This window comes from Athene cunicularia (assembly GCF_003259725.1).
Source record: "Athene cunicularia isolate RWA chromosome 1 unlocalized genomic scaffold, athCun1 chr1_part2, whole genome shotgun sequence".
Lineage (NCBI taxonomy): Eukaryota > Metazoa > Chordata > Aves > Strigiformes > Strigidae > Athene > Athene cunicularia.
In genome coordinates, this window is record NW_020799092.1 from 21,817,773 (window position 1) to 21,835,741 (window position 17,969).

At 47.6% G+C, this 17,969-nt stretch overlaps 1 protein-coding gene across 1 annotated transcript in view; it reads right to left on the minus strand.

Moving 5' to 3' along the window:
- Window positions 1-17,959, minus strand: part of LOC113491063 (alpha-2-macroglobulin-like protein 1) — a 25,990-nt gene extending 8,031 nt beyond the window's left edge. Inside the window, exons 1-23 of the mRNA XM_026867705.1 lie at window positions 17,889-17,959; window positions 15,594-15,780; window positions 15,151-15,313; window positions 14,356-14,408; window positions 14,012-14,032; window positions 12,471-12,624; window positions 11,992-12,076; window positions 11,326-11,446; window positions 10,401-10,518; window positions 9,243-9,352; window positions 8,725-8,895; window positions 7,382-7,606; window positions 7,188-7,251; window positions 6,535-6,680; window positions 6,230-6,379; window positions 5,193-5,390; window positions 4,469-4,556; window positions 3,688-3,841; window positions 1,724-1,952; window positions 1,247-1,370; window positions 945-1,066; window positions 486-537; window positions 17-100 (exon numbers count right to left, since the gene is read on the minus strand). Of these exons, the coding sequence (XP_026723506.1) occupies window positions 17-100; window positions 486-537; window positions 945-1,066; window positions 1,247-1,370; window positions 1,724-1,952; window positions 3,688-3,841; window positions 4,469-4,556; window positions 5,193-5,390; window positions 6,230-6,379; window positions 6,535-6,680; window positions 7,188-7,251; window positions 7,382-7,606; window positions 8,725-8,895; window positions 9,243-9,352; window positions 10,401-10,518; window positions 11,326-11,446; window positions 11,992-12,076; window positions 12,471-12,624; window positions 14,012-14,032; window positions 14,356-14,408; window positions 15,151-15,313; window positions 15,594-15,780; window positions 17,889-17,959 (2,890 nt within the window). The remainder of the gene's footprint in view (window positions 1-16; window positions 101-485; window positions 538-944; window positions 1,067-1,246; window positions 1,371-1,723; window positions 1,953-3,687; window positions 3,842-4,468; window positions 4,557-5,192; window positions 5,391-6,229; window positions 6,380-6,534; window positions 6,681-7,187; window positions 7,252-7,381; window positions 7,607-8,724; window positions 8,896-9,242; window positions 9,353-10,400; window positions 10,519-11,325; window positions 11,447-11,991; window positions 12,077-12,470; window positions 12,625-14,011; window positions 14,033-14,355; window positions 14,409-15,150; window positions 15,314-15,593; window positions 15,781-17,888) is intronic.
- Window positions 17,960-17,969: the final 10 nt, after the last annotated feature.

The window sequence follows — 17,969 nt, forward strand, 5'->3', positions numbered from 1 at the left end:
CCCCCCTAAATCTCACCTAAGAAAGAGATGCGGGCTCTCTCTGACCCAAGGACCACATTTTCCGGCATAGTGAAAGTGATTGTTTCTGAAGCTGAAGTTCCTGCAAACAGCAAAAGTGTCAAAACAATAACAGGCAGGAGGGAGATGGCAGACCCACAGGCAACCTCAGAAGATGGTATAAACAAGGCTGGGATCACCTCATTAGTTGGCGAAATCAGCATTCAAAAGAGAGGATGACACAGGGATCAGGCCACTCACTGAGGAGTGACTGATGTGGTTTGGCAGTGGCTTGGTGCTGGGTAGAGCTGAATGGCTTTGACTCCTCATAAAGTCTCTAAAATCCCTGACTTTCCCCTTCCCATGCACCTTCAGATAGTCCTAGAGTTATTCACACACCACACTGCTTCTGGTCAGTCTCCTTGCTCTGTGCACGTGTACAGCTCCCGTGGTAAGACAGTTGCTGTCTCAGGGGTATCTGCACCTACCTTCAGGGCACAGGAGGGAGGTGTGGGTCTTTTCCTCCAGCAGCCCCTCTGCCTGGTGGGGAAAAGGCTGGTCAGCTCAGAAGGGAGAACAGTAAAATGACATAGCAGCTGTGCAGCACCCCACCTTCCTGCAAGTGCCTTTTCCATCCTCACAGGCCGTGCAAAGACACCAGGGATATGGACACCGGCAGAGAAGCTTCACTGGGAAGCAGGTTTCTTAGCTGCTATGTGGCCTTTGTCCCCATTGCCCTCCTAGCAAGCAGTTCTGACATCTCTGTCCATTGAGCAGAGGTGCTCAGCTCATACCCTGACCAAATCTGCCCTTATAAGCAGTCCTTGACCAGCCTTCCTGGGAAACGTGCCTACTCCTGGGTGACTCTCCCTTCCCAGAGTCACCCCCGAGGCTGTTTTGAGCCTGACACACTCCACCCTCTCCAGGACCCTGAAGCACACTCTGACCTTCACCAAAAGGTGTTTAACCACTGTGTCCTTCCCTCCAGACTCTGGCACAACAGCTGTACTCTCAGTGCAAACTTCTTCCTGCTCCATCACCTCAGCAGTGACAGTGAAATTCACCTTCCCTAAAGAACAAAACATCAAGAAGGCAGTTAGCACATCCATGCCTATGTTTTAGTTTGCTCAGCCTAAGGCTGCTCATTCATGCTTTGCGTAATAGGCCACTCTCCCTTCCACCCCAGCTCTGATTTCCTCAAGCAGCTCTGCCAGTGCCTCCCGCTCCTGCCCCTCCCTTGTCCTCTTACCTAATTTTGTAGCCTTCACATCCCAGAAAAATGTTTTTGCTGAATCAGGACACAGACAAAGAGTGAACCTGACATTTGCATGCACAAAGTCAAAATCCCCGGAGTCCATTAGGCTAAGCTGGAGCTAGAGGTGAAACAAAAGGGAGCTTGGGTTACAGAGCTGCTGCTGTATTTTTCCTTTCAGCTCCTTGATCCAAATGTCAGTCAAGCCCAGAAAAACAGGGTGAATATGATGATGGCCTTGTTGCAATATCTGTGGGACACCAACAGCCTGTGGATATTGCAGTCCTGTAGGGTTGAGCTTATGGGGAGGGACAAGCTGCACAGAGATGGGTTAGCATGGAGCTTTGTGGAGAGCTTCCTTAGTGTCTTTTGTCCAGCGCCTGAGCAGGCGGCCCCTTGTCTGGGTCTCTATCAGTGAAGTACTGTGACCACACGACCCCCTGCCCAATAACCATCCTGGAGGGAGCCACTCACCACCATGCACTCCTTCAGGTAGCTGAAGACTTTGACTTTCAGGGGAAATGACTCTCCCCGGAAGACAGAGTAGGGCAAGGTGGGTTCCACGAAGAAGGGTTTGAAGCTCCGCAGGCTAGTGGTCTCTGAGATTCCCAACCCATGGCTCTCTGACGTGCAAAAGGCCACGGCTTTCCAATCTGTGATACTGTCAGGCACTGTGACAGCCAGCTCAGCAGCCCCTGCATCACTGAGGAGAAAACAGAGTGGAAGGAGTTGTTCCCATCCCTATAAAGATTTTGCTTGGGAAGACAAATGCAGAAGGACTATGAACTGGAAGTGCATGTGAAGGTGTGGGGATTCCTAGAAAGAAGAACAGAAGTATGGGAAGAATAGCAAATTGGTGGGCAAGGAAGGACGGAGAACCTGTGCTAGGGAGCACCGTTGTAACACTTCCATCACCCAAACTCCCAACCACAGCTCAGCGGTGATCATTATAAGCATCACTTACAGATCTGCACACACAAAATGGGAGATGGTACCTGCCCTGAAGGGGACATAATCCAGCCAAATGGGATGGAGAGGTAGAGATCCTATTTTACAGATGGAGAATATTGGCATGTGGGAGAATTAAGCAAGATGAGATGCGTGAATAAGGGGAGAACAGCGGATGCTGCATAACTTGACTTTAGCAAGGCCTTTGACGCAGTCTCCCATAGTATCCTTGTAGCCACATTAGCGTGGACTGGACAAGTGGATGATAAGGTGAGCAGAAAATTCTCTGGACTTTTGGGAACAAAGGATGGCTATTGGTGACACGAAGTCCAGCTGGTGGCTGTTTACCCATGGCATCCCTCAGGGACTGATACTTGGACCAATACTGCTTAATGGCTTAATTAATGACCTGGATAATAGGAGAGAAGATACCCTCCACAAGATTAGCAGACTAATCTTGCTACGTATAAGAAGACTATACCTTGTTGGGGAGCGGTTTCTGATATGCTGGAGGGAAAGGTTGCTGTTAGGAGAAACCTTGACAAGCTGGAGAAATGGGCTTTAAAATGGGTAGATTCTGTATCTGGGATGAAATAATACCATGCAACAGTACAGGCTGGGCAGTGACTGGATAGTTAGCAGCTCTGCAGAAAAAGAGGTGGGAATGCTGGTAGATAGCAAGGTGAGCATGAGACATCTCATGTGCCCTTACAGCAACGAAGGCTGTCTACTACTGGACTGTGTTAAGAAGACTGCAGCTACTGTCTTGAGAAAAAAGATTTTTTCCCTATATTCGTCTATTGTGGGACCACATCTGGAGTACTGTGTCCCATTTTTGCCTTCCAGTATAAGGAAGATATTGACATACTTGAATGCATCCAGTGGAGGACTACCAAGATGGTCAGAAGGCTGGAACATTTGATGTACAAGCAATGGCTGAAAGAACTGAAGTTTTACTTAATAGGGAAAGGTTAGGGGAAGATCTTTCAGCTTTCTAAAGTTACCTATTGGGAAGGTGTAGAGACAATGAAATGAGTCTCTTCTGAGGTGCATAATGATAGGATGAAAGGTAATATATACAAGTAGGAACATTGGAAATTCTGACTTGAGGTAAGAAAAAAAAGAAATACCATGAAGGTGGTCAAACACTGGAACAGGTGCCCAGATAGTTTGTGGAATCTCTGTCCTTGGATTACAACCTGATCTAACTGGACCTGCCTTGTGCAGGATGTTGAACTACAGACCTTTGGAGGCCTTTCCCATCCCATAGGAGTCTGTGATTTTAAGTTCCCCAGGTTTGTTTTTAAAATCTCAAGCAGAGCCAGAAACTGAACCAAATGTCCATTGTCCTTATCCATGTCTTCATACCTCCCTTTTCTTTGTGGGCACAGAAGACAGTAATGCCCTGGCTCTGCTCCTGCCCATTCCCTCTCTTCTGTGGCTGGTAGGAGGTCTGGACTGATATGGGGCCACAACCCATAATTACTCACTTGATGGGAACCAGAGCCCAGATGAATGTCTCTGGAAACCAGGTACGTACTGGCCCTGCCTCACTACCCAGATCAACGTGCTCAGACTCAACACGTTCAACAGCAGCATCTGTTTCTGGGTCCAAGTTGTCCAAGTATTCCAGCTCGCCATAAGCTATTGGGAATACAAGCATTTGTTCAAAGGCAGAGCAACTGTGACATCAGGATAGAGTTCAGCTGGGCAAAGCTCAGCATCCCTCCCACTCCCACTCCAATCCCCCTTGTCCTCTCCAAGATGCTCTCAACCTACTTCACTATTGTCTTTCACAAGACAACCCAGGAGACCATGTGGATTCCTGTATGTGTTTACATCCCCATGAGGAACTCCACCTGCTCACACTTGTGCTCTCAGACCCTGCAGAAAGGCCTGGATACTGCCCAGTGCCAATCTTGGCTCATTCTCTGGTTTCCAGCAGGACATTTCCTAGTCTTACAAACAGATGTTCCTTCCTGAGACAGCTGCCTCATTTTCCCCCTTGACCATATTATCTTCCTGCCTGCCAGCAGAAGCTCGCAAGCAGGTTCTTCTTTATGCAGCCACCCCACCCACCACCCCACTGCACTGGGCACACACACACATCAGGACCCTTTCTCTCTTCCTGTGGTGCGTATCTCCTGTGTGACCTCCCACTCATCTCTGGAAGCCATCCCCAGTTCCTCAGCACACTGCATGTTCAGCTTTCCTTGTGCAGCCTGTATGTTACCCGTGATTTCCAAAGAAACAGCATAAATCAAGATGTACACATGTAGTCGTAGGAGAAAGTGGTCTGGGTGCGGCACTCAATTGGAGACTTGATTTTAAGGCTGGTTAAAAATGTTAGACCTGAATTCTGGGGGAAAGAAGGGGAAGAAAAGAAGGTAGATTTCAGTGGAAGGGGTGGTGTATCTGAGGGTCTGTCTCTGCCCCCTCCTCCCAGCGTATCAGCCACCCTGTGTTGTTGCACCTCAGCCTGACCTGCAAATTTATACAGTGGGAGAACGCAGAACCCCCCCTGCTCCCAAAGCCTGGTCCTGAGGCCTCCTGCCAAAGGAGGCTCTCTGTGGGCATCACCACTCCCATGTTGCCCACAGACAGTGTCAGTTTGCTGCCCACCCTAACACAGATTTGTTCTCATCTTTCACCTGATATTTCTTCCTACTATACTTTCCCTCCTTTCCCCAGTCCTCTTTTTCTCTCAGGTGCTTTGCTTTTCCTCAGATTTTCTCTGACCCCCCTCTCCTTCCAACTCCTAGAAAATATGAGGGTCTTGCATTTGGGGTACGCAGGGAGCTGTGTTCTAGGGGTCTGCCTGACCGATGGGAATTTATCAAGCTGGCAGCATGGAGTGTTAGAGATCTCTTAGTTCAGAAGCTTGGCAAATTCAGAGCCTGAAGTTGCCAGTATTTATGGGAAAGACAGTCTGTGAAGCTACCCAGCAGTGACCTGGGATACAAAAGGGATCAGGTTTTCTGGAAATCAGATTTACCTTCAGAAGTTCATAAACATCTGGCTGGGACACTGCATAGGAGTATCTGTTGTACGTGAATGGTGACACTGTTCCTGGCGGAAGGGTAGTCTGAGGGGAACCAATGATTCCCGGGCTCTTGTGGATAGTACAGTAGTCACTGTAAGAGTCTGTGAGGGTGCTGGGGTGCTCCTGAGAATAGCTGAACATATTGTACACCTGCAGACAGAGAATGAAAACAGTACAGGTCAGTGTAAGATGTGGGAAGTTTATCATTTCTATCCAGAGATTTTCTGTGACTGCAGAGGTAGAGCTCAGATCCTGCCTACCACAAAAGCCCAGCCCCAAAAGGTTTTTGAGCTTCATGAGAACCTCCACAAGTTCTAGATGAATAGCACCAGAGATGAACACAAACCCCTCTGGGGTATGGCTGTGTAGCTGTGGCCACTTCGAGCTCATAGATTGTGCCTGTGAGCTCAGTGCATACAGTGAGGACTTCTTCCCTGTAGGAGTCATTAGATAGCTGCTTGTCTGACTGAAGACACATCCTGGACCCACCAAGACAGTGTCAAGAGGCAATTCAAGCGTCCTTAGACCCAATGCATCCCAGGTCTAGAGGAGAAATGGGACCCTTCCTCTGCCAAGGCACCACTTACTGTGAATGGAAAGACTGTCTGGTTCATGTGAGCTGGAACAGAGACATGGAACATATCACACATTGGGCATTTTTTTAAACATAACTCTTGTTTTTCAGAGCACTGTCATTAATTGGTTCAGGAGATGGAAGTCTCTTGTCATCTGGTTGCCACTGTGGCAAAGCACTCTAAGTTTAACAAGAATGTGACTTTGGGGATGACTGGGTTATTCTATTAGATCCCTCCATGGAAATTTTGACTGGTGTTTGATGTTGGCCTTCATTTCTTCTCGTTAAGCCATGTCCTGTCCCCATTCAAATACTTGTTGGTATATTCACCGTGTCTTATTAACCAGCGCCTGCAAACAGATACTCCAAAGGCATCTCTCCAATATTATCAAGGCTCAGCACTGAAGTGACTCACACTGTCCCTGGATAGCTCAGCCTCTTGCCTCAGGAGAAGGACGCTCTGGTCTACAGCACGGATGCTACACAGGGAGCCTGCTGCAGCCTGCAAACGGAGACGGACAGCTGATCCTGGGAGAGCCACTGCATCTGAGAAGCCAAGCTTCACCTGAAACAGCAGAAGAAAGAGGGACTGAAGACACCGACAGAGGAAGGAAAGGAGAGAGTGTGGCTACTGGATTCTGCTGGACAGCTATTGCCAACTTGCAGTTAATTACCTAGCCATCAGCCTACCTGCCCCCTTCAGTTTTGTGCACTACTTACATGATTCCTGAAGCACTTGGACACTTTCAGACTGAAGGTGTCAGCTGCCACTTGTCCCTCAGGGAAGGCAGTGTAAACGAAGAGGGTAGCCACAGGTGAAATAAGGTCAATGGGCAGAGTGACATTGAAAGCCCCACTATACTGACCTGAAGAAAGAAGGAAAAATAGAGAAAATACAGGAAGAGACAAGGAAGTCTGTCACGAAGGATTACAGCAGCAACATGCTCATCCTCTATACAGTTTCTTGGATAAAAATTATTCTGCCTTGCTTCTGGGGAGGCCACAGCTAGAACAGGGTGTAGGTTAGTGCCATTTTGTAGCAGCGGCCTCACATCATGAGGCAACAGCATGCACTTGGAAGAGAAATGACTTTCCACCTGAGTCCAGCAAAAAGATTCTGTGAATTTTCCTGGAGGTTACTGATAATTCCTGATTGGCAGATAAACTCTGACAATTTCATCATTTGATCAGAAAAAAAAAAAAAAAAAGGAAATTAAAAGACAAAGAGAATATTTGACATTCCCTCTTGTTTTTTTGTGACAAGTCTGTTGTTTCCTGTTGGCCTCAGATCTCTTTTCTCTCCTTCCCCATTTAGGCTGGAAGGTCTTACCTGTTAGGTCCTTAATCTGTTCCTGTTATTTAGATGCTCTTACCTAATGGTGGATGAAGAAGTACTGTTGTTTGGCCATGATGCACAAGGGATCCTCTGGCCAAAACCTAAAAAGTAACGAAGAGAGCAAAGGGTTGATAGTGCCTCTTCTCTGTGTCTCTGGGCCCGCAAAGCGCCCTGTGCTGACGCAGACCCGGCACAAAGCTGACCGTGTTGCTGGTGCTGCCCTGCACTCACCAGGTGGTAGAAGTCTGCCCTGGCAGCCCGGTGCCCCAGCTCTGTGGCTAGGATGCGATAGTGCACGGTGACCCGCTGTACGTCCCCACAGGGCAGCATCTCCTGCACTGGCTCGATCCTCACAGAGCTGCGGCTGGAGGAGTAGAAGGCCCTCAGTGTGAGGGACGCAGTGCCGTAAGACACCCTCACATTTCGATCCCTTAAGTCCTCCGGCTCAGTCTTTGCCTGTGGCACAAAAAAAAAAAAAATGACTTGGTGTCTGAAGAATTCTCTCTCAATCTGAAGATTGGGTCTCCTCATGCCAAAATCAAGGCTGACTGAACAGTGGGCTCTGAACTCTCCCAGGGTAAGGTGTCTATTTCCACTTAAGCCGATCTCAGTCAGCCCCTTTCTGTGGAGGTTGGCATTGCTCACTCCATCACACTCTGGGATAACTACTGCCTAAACAGGAGGCAGGGAGCTGTATACTACCAGGGCTTGGCTAGAGGTAGAGGTGACAAGGGAGAACTGAAGAACAATAGCCTTGTTTATCTTCGACCCATTGACCTACCTGCACTGAGACTCATACTAACATCTTGTGGACTTTCAGCAAGGTGAAGATCCATCATCTAAGATACTGTATATGCTCTGATAAAGAGGCAGGGATTGCCTTGAAGTGCTCTGACCTTGAAGCTTAGGTAGGACAAGTATTAGAAACCTACCCCTACAATCGGAGAAGAGAGCCTTCCTTGTTCATGGCAAAGCAGATGCAAACTTTTCTCTATCAGCTCCATGTTGGTGACATCCCTATTTAGCTCCTTACATCCTGACTGGCTTGCAGCAACTGCTTCCTTACTACCCTTCCTTCCTTCTCTCCTAAGTTTTCTGTTTCTTATACTCCAGGTTTCTCCTAACTCTTATGCTTTGAGGAAACAATGCAAACTGATCACTGATGTTTTCTTCTCCACATGTATTTTCAGATGCTTTGTCACTAGATCCTTTCCTATCTCCCTGTTCCATACCATGTGGGAGTTCTTCCCTTGCTCTCTGTTCCTGCCCAGCCCCACAAAGCCCTTTCCATCTTAGGGAGAGGTGCTATGTAGGTAGATCTCAGTCACAACTTCATGGGGTTTCTGTCCACTGCCCCATCTTTCATCATGTCTCCTGACTGCTCAGGGACTGTGTGTGGCACCAGGGGCCAGAACATGGGCTCTGCTATGGGCTCCTCCTCTTGCCCTAGATCTGTTATTTCACTGCTCCATGCCTTCATCTCCCTGGCTATACTGAGACAATGACACAGACTAGAGGTCTGAGGGATGCATTGCTTAGTGCTAGCCAAATCCAGTGTAATTATTGGGCTTAACCTGTAGTAGAACTTTACTGCTGTTGTCCCATGCTGACGTCTCTAAGGTGAAAGAGGCCATTCCACTGTCATCCGTGAGGTAGGTCTTGGTCTGCTTCTTGCTGCCATAGGACACTGTAAGAATCACCTCTTTGTTCTTCAGGTGTGTCCCATTGGCACTTCTGAGTTCCAGCTGTAATGATGCAGAGAACAGTCAGAGAATTGGAGGCGTCAGGATTGAAAATCTGTCTCCCAATAGAAGTCCCATTTCTCCTCTCTGCAAAGGGACTCTCAGTGTGAGCTTTAACTACTCCAACCCCTCCTCATTTATGCAGCAGCCATCTCATCTGGCAAAGCCATGTGCCCATCCTGTGGTCACACCTTTGGATTACCTCTTGGTAGAGTGTCAAAGGAGACACTGGAACAGAGGACTGTTAGCTTTGGGCAGCTCAGAGCAAGGAGACCCCTCAGTACTTCTGTGCCCGCCACCCCCTTAGGCCCAGCTGATGGGCTTTCCATGTTTCTGCCCTGGTCACTTACATTTCCATAGTAGGGAGCTCCTTGCTGATAGAAGTAGCTTGATCCCCAGAATTGAAGAGTTGTGATATCGAAAGTGACCTTGCAGTTTTCAGTGGTGTTGAACTCCACTCCTAGGAAAGACAGGAGGTGCATGCAGGTGAGTCTGAGCAAAGGCAGCAAGATTGGATGGACTGTCACTCATAAGGGATTGTAGTTTCTCCACATAACTTCAGGAGTCATCTAACACACACTCACCAACAGTGTTTCCTACATTCTGACCTTCTAGAACGACAGCAGTCTACCAGAAGGCCTTTGCCAGACAGTTCTCAAATACTCTTTCTGACTTTAAGATGGTTCTACTCATAATTGTCCTCTTCCATTCTCCTCCCATTCTCACAGCAGAGTCACTAGAAGGCAACGTTCTTCCTTGCCTTCACCACGTTAGTTTACATTCTGCTGTCTTGTCGTGTGGTGCCCATCTGAAATCACTGCAGTTGTTCACTAGGGCTGTTCGCTAAGTGTGTCACTGCTTTCAGCAAGGGGCTGCAAAACATTTTCTTGTAAGGAAGGGTTTGTAAAATTTTGTAAGAGAGGAAACCTTACAGGCCAGGATATTTAACAGTATCTCTGGACAAATAGCCTCATCTTCCTGCCTGGGGTGTGGAGATAAATCTGAGGAGGAGCAGTCAGGGCCTTGGTTATCACTGGTTGCTCTGAGTATCTCCTCTTTCCAATGAACTTTCCTAAAGTATGGTTTAAGAACAAAAGAACCTGGCCTGGTCCACCTGTGCACATTTCTACTGTGACTAGAAGATGAGAAAAAGTAGCTTTAGCCCATGTCTGCCAAACCAAGGTGACTGTCAGGCTGGGCTGGCCGCGGCACCTTGTGGAGGAGCAAGCATGCTGGTAAAGCCCATCCTGCAAGTGTCGCATGTCCTGTGTGAGTCAGACCTGGGCGGTATGCTACACGAGAACATCCGTGCTGCCACGGCGCTCCCAGGGAAGACACAACCCTCTGAACACTCGACCACGAGTGAGCTGGTGCAGAAAGCTCTGGTGGTTTGATGGGAAGACACGAGGATCCACAGGGAGGCTTACAGATGAAGACCCAAAGACAAGCATGTCGTATGAGAGTAAAGTAAAAGATTTTTCACAAAGTGTAGAATCGGATTTTGCTACCTGTTCCACTTTCTTTCAGAAAAGCCACAGCTTCCAGGTTGAAGTCGTAATTGTCACCACGCTTCTGGTGGTAAATCTTAATATTCACCTCAGTGGCAAAGCAGCCGTCCTCATTTGTCTGGGGATGTGAAAGTGTATCTGTTAGCCAGTCATGAATGCACTTAATCCTTTCTGCAGTGCAGATCAAACCCAAGGCCCTGAAGTCTAAATGTACATCACTAAGACATCTGAGTTAAAGGAGAAACTCCCATACTGGCATGAAATGTATTTTTTTTTTCTGTGGAGCAGTCACTAATAGGAGATGCTGTTTCACATGTGGCTCATCTTTGCATACTCACTTATGTGCCAGTAGCAAACATGAGTTATCATTTCACCCTGACAACACGATTTCTTCTGCTAAGGTAGGATTTATCTTTAAGATATGTGCTGGGTTACTTACAAATACAGATACATTCATTCAACCCTAGAGGCGAATGAGTAAAGTCTGTGCTGAACTTCAATTACTTGTTTAGATGCAAGAGGCAGTTTCTGTGTCTCCAAAACAGTTATTTCTGGGAAACGATGCATAGGTGTCTGCACTAGTTTAAAAGGTGGCGCTAAAAGACATCCAGCAGAAGTGAATTATTGTGGATGGTGTTTGTATTTTTATTGCCCTGTTGCAATACCTGTTTTGCAGGCAAATCTGCAGTACTTAGCTTGCCTACAGATATTTCTTCCTTTGAGTGCTTCTAAGTGCAGTCAGAGAAATCACTGAGAGGGGCTAAGATTGCTGCACTGGGGAGTTAAGTACGTATCAGTCATTCATCCCCAAGCAAAGAGCTTGCTGCTTCAATAATTGATGTCCCACTCCTTCCCTTAGTATTCTTTCCTCTCTTTGCCCCTATTCCTCAGCTTTGCAAGAGGAGTAGATGTACCACGTGCTCACCTCGCCAGTGTAATCCTTACAAATACTGTGCTTGGCTCTGGAAGATTTCCGATTATGGCGGATATGTTTACGGCACACCACAGCCTTCACACTACCTTGGACTGGTTTCCCATAGGTGTACCTGGCAAACATAGTAGGAGGGACTTACTTACACACACTTACATACAGAAACACTGCCTCACAGGCCTGTAGTTTGCAGTGATACAACCCAGCAGCCTGCAGTATCTCCACGGTTCATGAGCTCAACAGTGGCCAAGAGGTTAAATGACTTCATCAGACTGAGACAGAAGGCAGTGGTGGGTGACTTCTCTCCAAGTCAACACCAGTTCCACCAGGCAGTGCTCGGGGACATTGAACTGACCACAAGTTGAGTCATTATTCCTATCACACTGGCACTAATCTATACAGCAGAGGTACTGTATTGTAGGGCACATGCCCCGCTGAGGGCATCCACTGCTACACTTTCAAACTCGCAGAGAAAGAAGTAGGGAGAGAGAATATAGAGAAAAGTGAGAGTCCAGGAGAATTCCTTAGCAAAGGGTGCCAGGGTACCAGACTCTGGGGTGAGGGTCAGGTTAGTAGAGACCATTTTAAGCTCAGTTATTGATAGCTGTGCAGGTTCCAAACCAGTAAGAATGCGCGTTCTGCCACAACGAGTCAGCTCACATGCCACAGACGTGGAGACGGAAGTTCTCCTCCACGATGGTGACCACCTGAGGCATCTGGATGGAGACACTGAACTTGGGCAGAACTGTGTGAAAGCAAGAGAAACATAATTCAGTAAGACCAGAGAGAGCTCATTTGTTCCAATCCTCCTCAAATGGTTGTTCGCAGACAAGAGATCTCTCATTCCCCGACTACCAGCACAGGGTCTGGTAGCAATGCACCAGCAGCCCAGCCAGGAGTGTGGTGGGAATAGACAGCCTTAGCCTCCTCCCTGGAGTGCAGCTGTGTGGCAGTGCCTCAGTCCATCCTCAGAAAGCCAGTGGGCCTCAGTCAAAGTCAGTGATCACACCTACTGGCAGGTAGTTGGCCATCTCAGGTCGTGCTGGTCACAGCTGCCTGGCCCATTCAATCTAAGTGAGAGAGGGGGACTGGAGGCAATACATCTTTCTCTGCCGCCATCCATACCCTAAGACTCTTACCATACTCCTCTACCCTGAAGGTGTGCGTGCGGTCAGGCATTTTGATGGTGTACTCTCCAACTGATGCTTCTGCAGCTAGAGAGAAGGACAGATCCACAATGCCTCCCACAGGTGTAACATTCAGCCACTGTGCAATTCGGTTCCCTTTAGGGTCCTGCATAGGCAGTAGCAGACAGTAGTTATTTCCCAGTGCAGAGAGACTCCTTTGCAGGATGTCCAAGCTACCACAGTGTGGTCTGAGCACATATCCTCTTGTCCTGAGAGCCCAGGTGTCTCTGACACATCTACAGTGCTCAGGTCAGTCCGAGCTCAAAGAGGATAAGGTTTTTCTCTCTGTCTCATTGGAAAAGTCAATCTATTATAGTACTGCTCTCTGGTGGCACTGACAGCTCACTGTCTGCTGCAAGACCCTGGTTTACTGCCTGCCTGTCTCATGAAGAGATAGAGGTAGTCCCTCTTAGACACCCCTGTGGTGATTTGAGCTGGCATAGCCCCCAAGTCACTGCAGAGAGGGTCAATCCTGACAGCACATGCTGCCTAAGGCATGAGTTATGTGGGACTGATTACTGGGGAGTCTGATGTCTTGAATCCCCAGGGAAGTCTGGGGATATGAGTCCACGACTTCATGCAGGGGACCATGTGGCCCAGTATAGACAGGAGGATGTAAAGACCTGGGATGCAAGGGCATCTGGAGGATTTGTTGACTGTCATGGTCAGTCCATCACGGAGAGTGTTCTCTTACTGCTGATTCTCGGGAGGCCAAGATGCCATACAGTCACACTGCCCAGCCAGGAGGGACTCAGCGATGAGTTGATGGGTGTTTTATAAACATATACAACAAGTGGGAACTGTTGTTTGAAAGGGCAGAGCTGGATCAGAGTACTAGGTTTGTATAAACTGGCATGAAGCATCACACAGGTGTCTCAAATCCTGAGTCTATCCCTGGATTGCTTGGTGGGTATGGCATGCAAATGTGCACTAGCTACTGCCAACTGCTAGTTGGAACTGTGACCTCTCTGCATGGGTTATTAGAAACTCCCCACCACTTTCATATATATTTCCTCAACCCAGGTGGCTGCAGTTCATATTTTACCTATAACATTGAAACTAAATTAACTGATTTAAAGAACAATATCCTGAAAGCTGCTTTAGCAAGTTTCTCTAGCTGTGTAGCCACAACACTTCAAACTTTTATTTTCTCTATGTTAAATGTAAAAGTCTCCTTAAAGAAACTTCAGGATTTTCACAAATCTTCAGTTCACAAGCCAGATGGACTAGAAGTCCTGTGACCACTCTAGAAAAGTTTTCAGTGGCACCCATAATTTACAGCAGGGACCCCTGTGTGGTTGGTATTGTGACACTACACTGCCAAACGTGTGGATACAATACTAAAGGAAGGAAGAGAAAGAAGTTGAGGACAGATATGATTCGTTCTGAGGTAACTGACTTTCTGCATCCATATTACCCCATCATCATCTCCAAACCTGCATCTTGCCCAAGGTGAGATGAGATCACCATTTTCAATAAAGTAGGTGCTTTACCTTCAGTTCCACCTTGTGGTGCTGTGGGGAGAAAATAGCAGTTACTGTTGGGATGCTTTCAGACATGCTTTCAGATGCTTTACCATCCACCTCCCTGGTAATTTTATCCCCCAACCATCTATGAGTCTTGCCTAAGCAATTCCCAGGGACTGTCCGTGACCCGACACCACGAGCAGTTCCTATGTGGCAGGTGGTGCCCCGTGCTGCTTGTAAGCACGAAAGGGAACACTGAGACTAGCTATCCACAGATGGATCACCTAGCTGGGCCAAGCACTGATCCAGAAGTCATGAAGGCAGCCCATAGCATTTTCAGACTTATTAAGGATTCTCCTCTCTTGACTTACCGTTTTATTGCTGGCAATAAAGTTCTGGTCCAAGGTTACAATTCGCAACTTGACTATAGAGCAAAAGAAAAACAAAACTGGCTGAAATGAAATAAAATCTGTTAATAATAATAAGAATGGATGGCTGAGACATGCCCATGTGCTTCACTGATAGGGTGTGGGCAGCAGCTAGAGCCATCCACTCCTGGGCCTATGCTCAAAGCCCTGCTATGAGCTGGCAGCCTGATAGAAATAAAGTGGTAGGAGAGACAGTGTGGGCTTTCTGGGAAGACTGGCTCTACTGGTCAGAAACATCATTTTGCTGGACACTGGACTTTTGGTGGGGCACTCCATCTTGTCTGCAGTGAAGGTCATGCCAGCAAAAAGGGTGGGGAGGCACGGGGCAAACAGCTGTACCCTGTGAGAGCTGAGCTGTGCTAGGGCAGTGATGGGACCTTCAGGACCACGATCTTCACCTGAGGAAGCCTGTGGGAGAGAGATGGATTTAGGGCACTGACAGACTATTGTGGCTTTGACTGGAGCAATGATGAACATAACACAGTGGCATCTGAATCTTTGCTCATGCATCAGCCAGAACACATTGGCATGCTGAGTATGGCTGGTACTGGAGAAAACATGTGCCATGCTGACTTAGGAGTGAGGTATCCCCAAATCCCTCAAAGCCTAAAAGGGAGATGAAGCCCGTGACCCATCTTCCTTGCAGAAGAGGCCCTGCTCCAAGCACTAGAGGTTACTCAGTATTTTGTGGCCCAAGGACTACTCTTTCTCTCACAAGACATGGCATTCTGCTCATACCAATCTGTCCAGGTTTGTACACAGGTTTGTCTGTCTGGATAAAAGTCTTCTTGTCTGCATGCTTGATTAGGACTTTCTGTTTCTTCTCAAACTCTGAGTTGGCTTCTAGGACTGTGACAACAATAAAAGCCACTTCATCTGGTTTTCCAACAGGAGGAGGGACCTGCAGGCATAGTTGTAATCATCATTCAGGATGGATTACATTATGGATCCCCAGGCTTTAGGAATAACAATTATGATACTGCTTTTGTATTGCTCCAGTTCTTCTTGCCCTGAAAGACCTCACAGTACAGCGGCAGACCCATGCAGGCTGAAGCAGAGGATTCAGTACCTGACTAAGGTGTCCCCATGGGAAGACACAATTCTTTGACTTCCTGCCCAGCAAGAGCAGAACTTATGCACTATCCACCCTACTGACAACACTTGAAAATCATCTTCCTCACCTGGAAGCTTGTGCAGTGAAAGAAGTTGAGCTGAGAGATGGACTGAGTGATCAGAGTCTCATTCCCAGCTCTGCTTTGCAAGGTTACTGTCACATGGGTTGGGACTGCTTGTTTTTTGCTGAGCTGGAGGCACACTGTCTCTGAGAAGGGGTAGTAGAGCTGAGATGGTATTGCCACAGCATAATTTCTGTTAAAAAAGGAAAAAAAAAAAAAAGGTCAGGTGAAACTGATTTTCTAGGAGGCCAGTTTTTGACCATAGTATTGGGTACTTCTTAATATAACTTCTGATCTCTTCATTCCACTGTCATGATGCCACTGGGACAAGATCACACCGTTCCCATCTGTAGGTACTGCAGCCATTAACACCGGGTCTGCACTACATGCTGTGTAAAAAGATGAAGGCACTGCTTCCAAAACTGAAAGTCAGAATAATGTGAAGAGATCTCCCCATGTCACCCAAGGGACCAGCAGCAGAGCTTGGCTACGTTGCATGTTTCCTGAGACTTCAGCCTTTTCCCTGAACCACACTATGCATCCCCATCAGTTTGCTTGGTTGGTTATCTGCTTTTTTCCTACCAGCTACTTTTGAGCTCAGAACTAACACCATGTGTACAGGCCCCAGGGTCCTGGCTTCGAGTCTCAGACACAGTCTCATGACCACCTTCTCTTCAGCTTCTGATGCTCCTCTTCTCTTTGTTCTCTTATGCCAGATCTCACACCTCTGTGGCTACTCTCATAGCTGTGCCTGTGAATAACACTGAGAAGCTGTTCATATTGTTTTGGGCTTGGTTGTGTTTTTTGTTTTGTTTTTTTTTTTTTTTTTTCTTCAAGCAGATCTGAAAACTCTTATCACTGACTCCTCCTGCTTACTGCCTCTGGACAGGTTCAGGCAGTGTCATGTTTTGCAGCAGCAGGAGGGCAGAGCCTGGAAAGATCAGAACAGCAGCCAGCAGGGACGTGACCTGCTGGCAGTTCTTAGCTGGAGCTCAGCACCCTGGCAAGAGGGAGTCAAAGTCCTGCTGGCCAGGAGCGTTGAGTGCTTTCACACTTGAATGCTGTCAGGCTGCCTTGAGCAGCTTGTCTGCTGCTAACATTAGGGGATCTGATAACGGATGCCAACAACATTTTGATTTTCCTGCCACTGGGCCAAAGGATGGGGTGAGCACTTAAGACTCACTGCTTGAACCTCCCATACCTCCCTTGCTCCTAATGACCATTCACTCTGGAACATTTTCTTACAACCCTTTGACAATTCAGCCCTTGCCTTTGCCTTCTAAGCTATAAAAGGATGAGACAGCATCTCTGAGGCTGCCACTCAAGTATCCAAAGAGCCAGGCTGGATTAATTTCTCATGAAAAAACGCTGGCATACAGGTGGGAGAGCAGACAGCCTACTGAAGCAAGCAATACTTCCAATAAAGCAAAGCTCCATGCTGAAGGAGTAAAGTAACAGTGAGAAACAGGTAGCAGTAAAGCATCATTTGAGAGGGAGCTGTGTCAGCCCATGGAACATGTCTTAGAGGAAGAGTATATACTCCCACCGAAAAATATTATTAAAACTAGTGTACGCCACACCACACACAGCAGGACGGAACCCAGCTATGACCTAGTGATTTATTTCCCACTAACTTTTACTGTTCAAGCACAACCGTGTTTCTGTTTGCGCTTACGCCTTGGCTGCAAAGGCCTTCATAAAGCAAGAGCGAGTTCACATGCCAGTCAATCACAGCAGTGCCTGCTGGAAACAGGAGCTGCATTCCTGATAAAGTATATGAAGAGAAGCAGTGCTGGGAATGGTCCTTGCCAGAGGTCTGAGAAAAGGCGTGGAGGGAATGAACACACTGCTTTACAAAGAGCACCCCTGTTAGATACTCACTCTCATGCTTGCCCAGTTTGTAAAAACACTCAGCTTTGTTCACTAAAGATTTAAATGGTGACTCCGGGGAGAAGAGCATAGCCCAAAAGGAAACACATTCTGGAGCACACTAGGAGTCATGAGATGTTGGCAGGTCAGAACTGAAACACATGCAGAAGGCTGGTGGAGTGGCTCTGCCTGGTCCTTGCAGAAATATGTGGTTTACATCGAAGGTAGTAAAGGGAGAGCCAAGTAGTAGGGGCAGTGAGGGAGGGGGAGGGCACATGAGAACCAAGTGAAACCTTGGGAATATGAGAAATTACACCTTTCTGGAAAAACACTTCTGGTCTTAGGATTCCTGTCCTGTTCCTGTCACACCACCACCACCCCCAGAATTCCCCACAGACCAGAGCACATATGCAAAGCAGCTGGAGTTCTTACAGCATTGCAGGTGTCCCAACCGTGCTAGGCAGGAGAAGGATGCTGCCCCACAGGAAAGTGATGCTCCACATAGCTGACAAC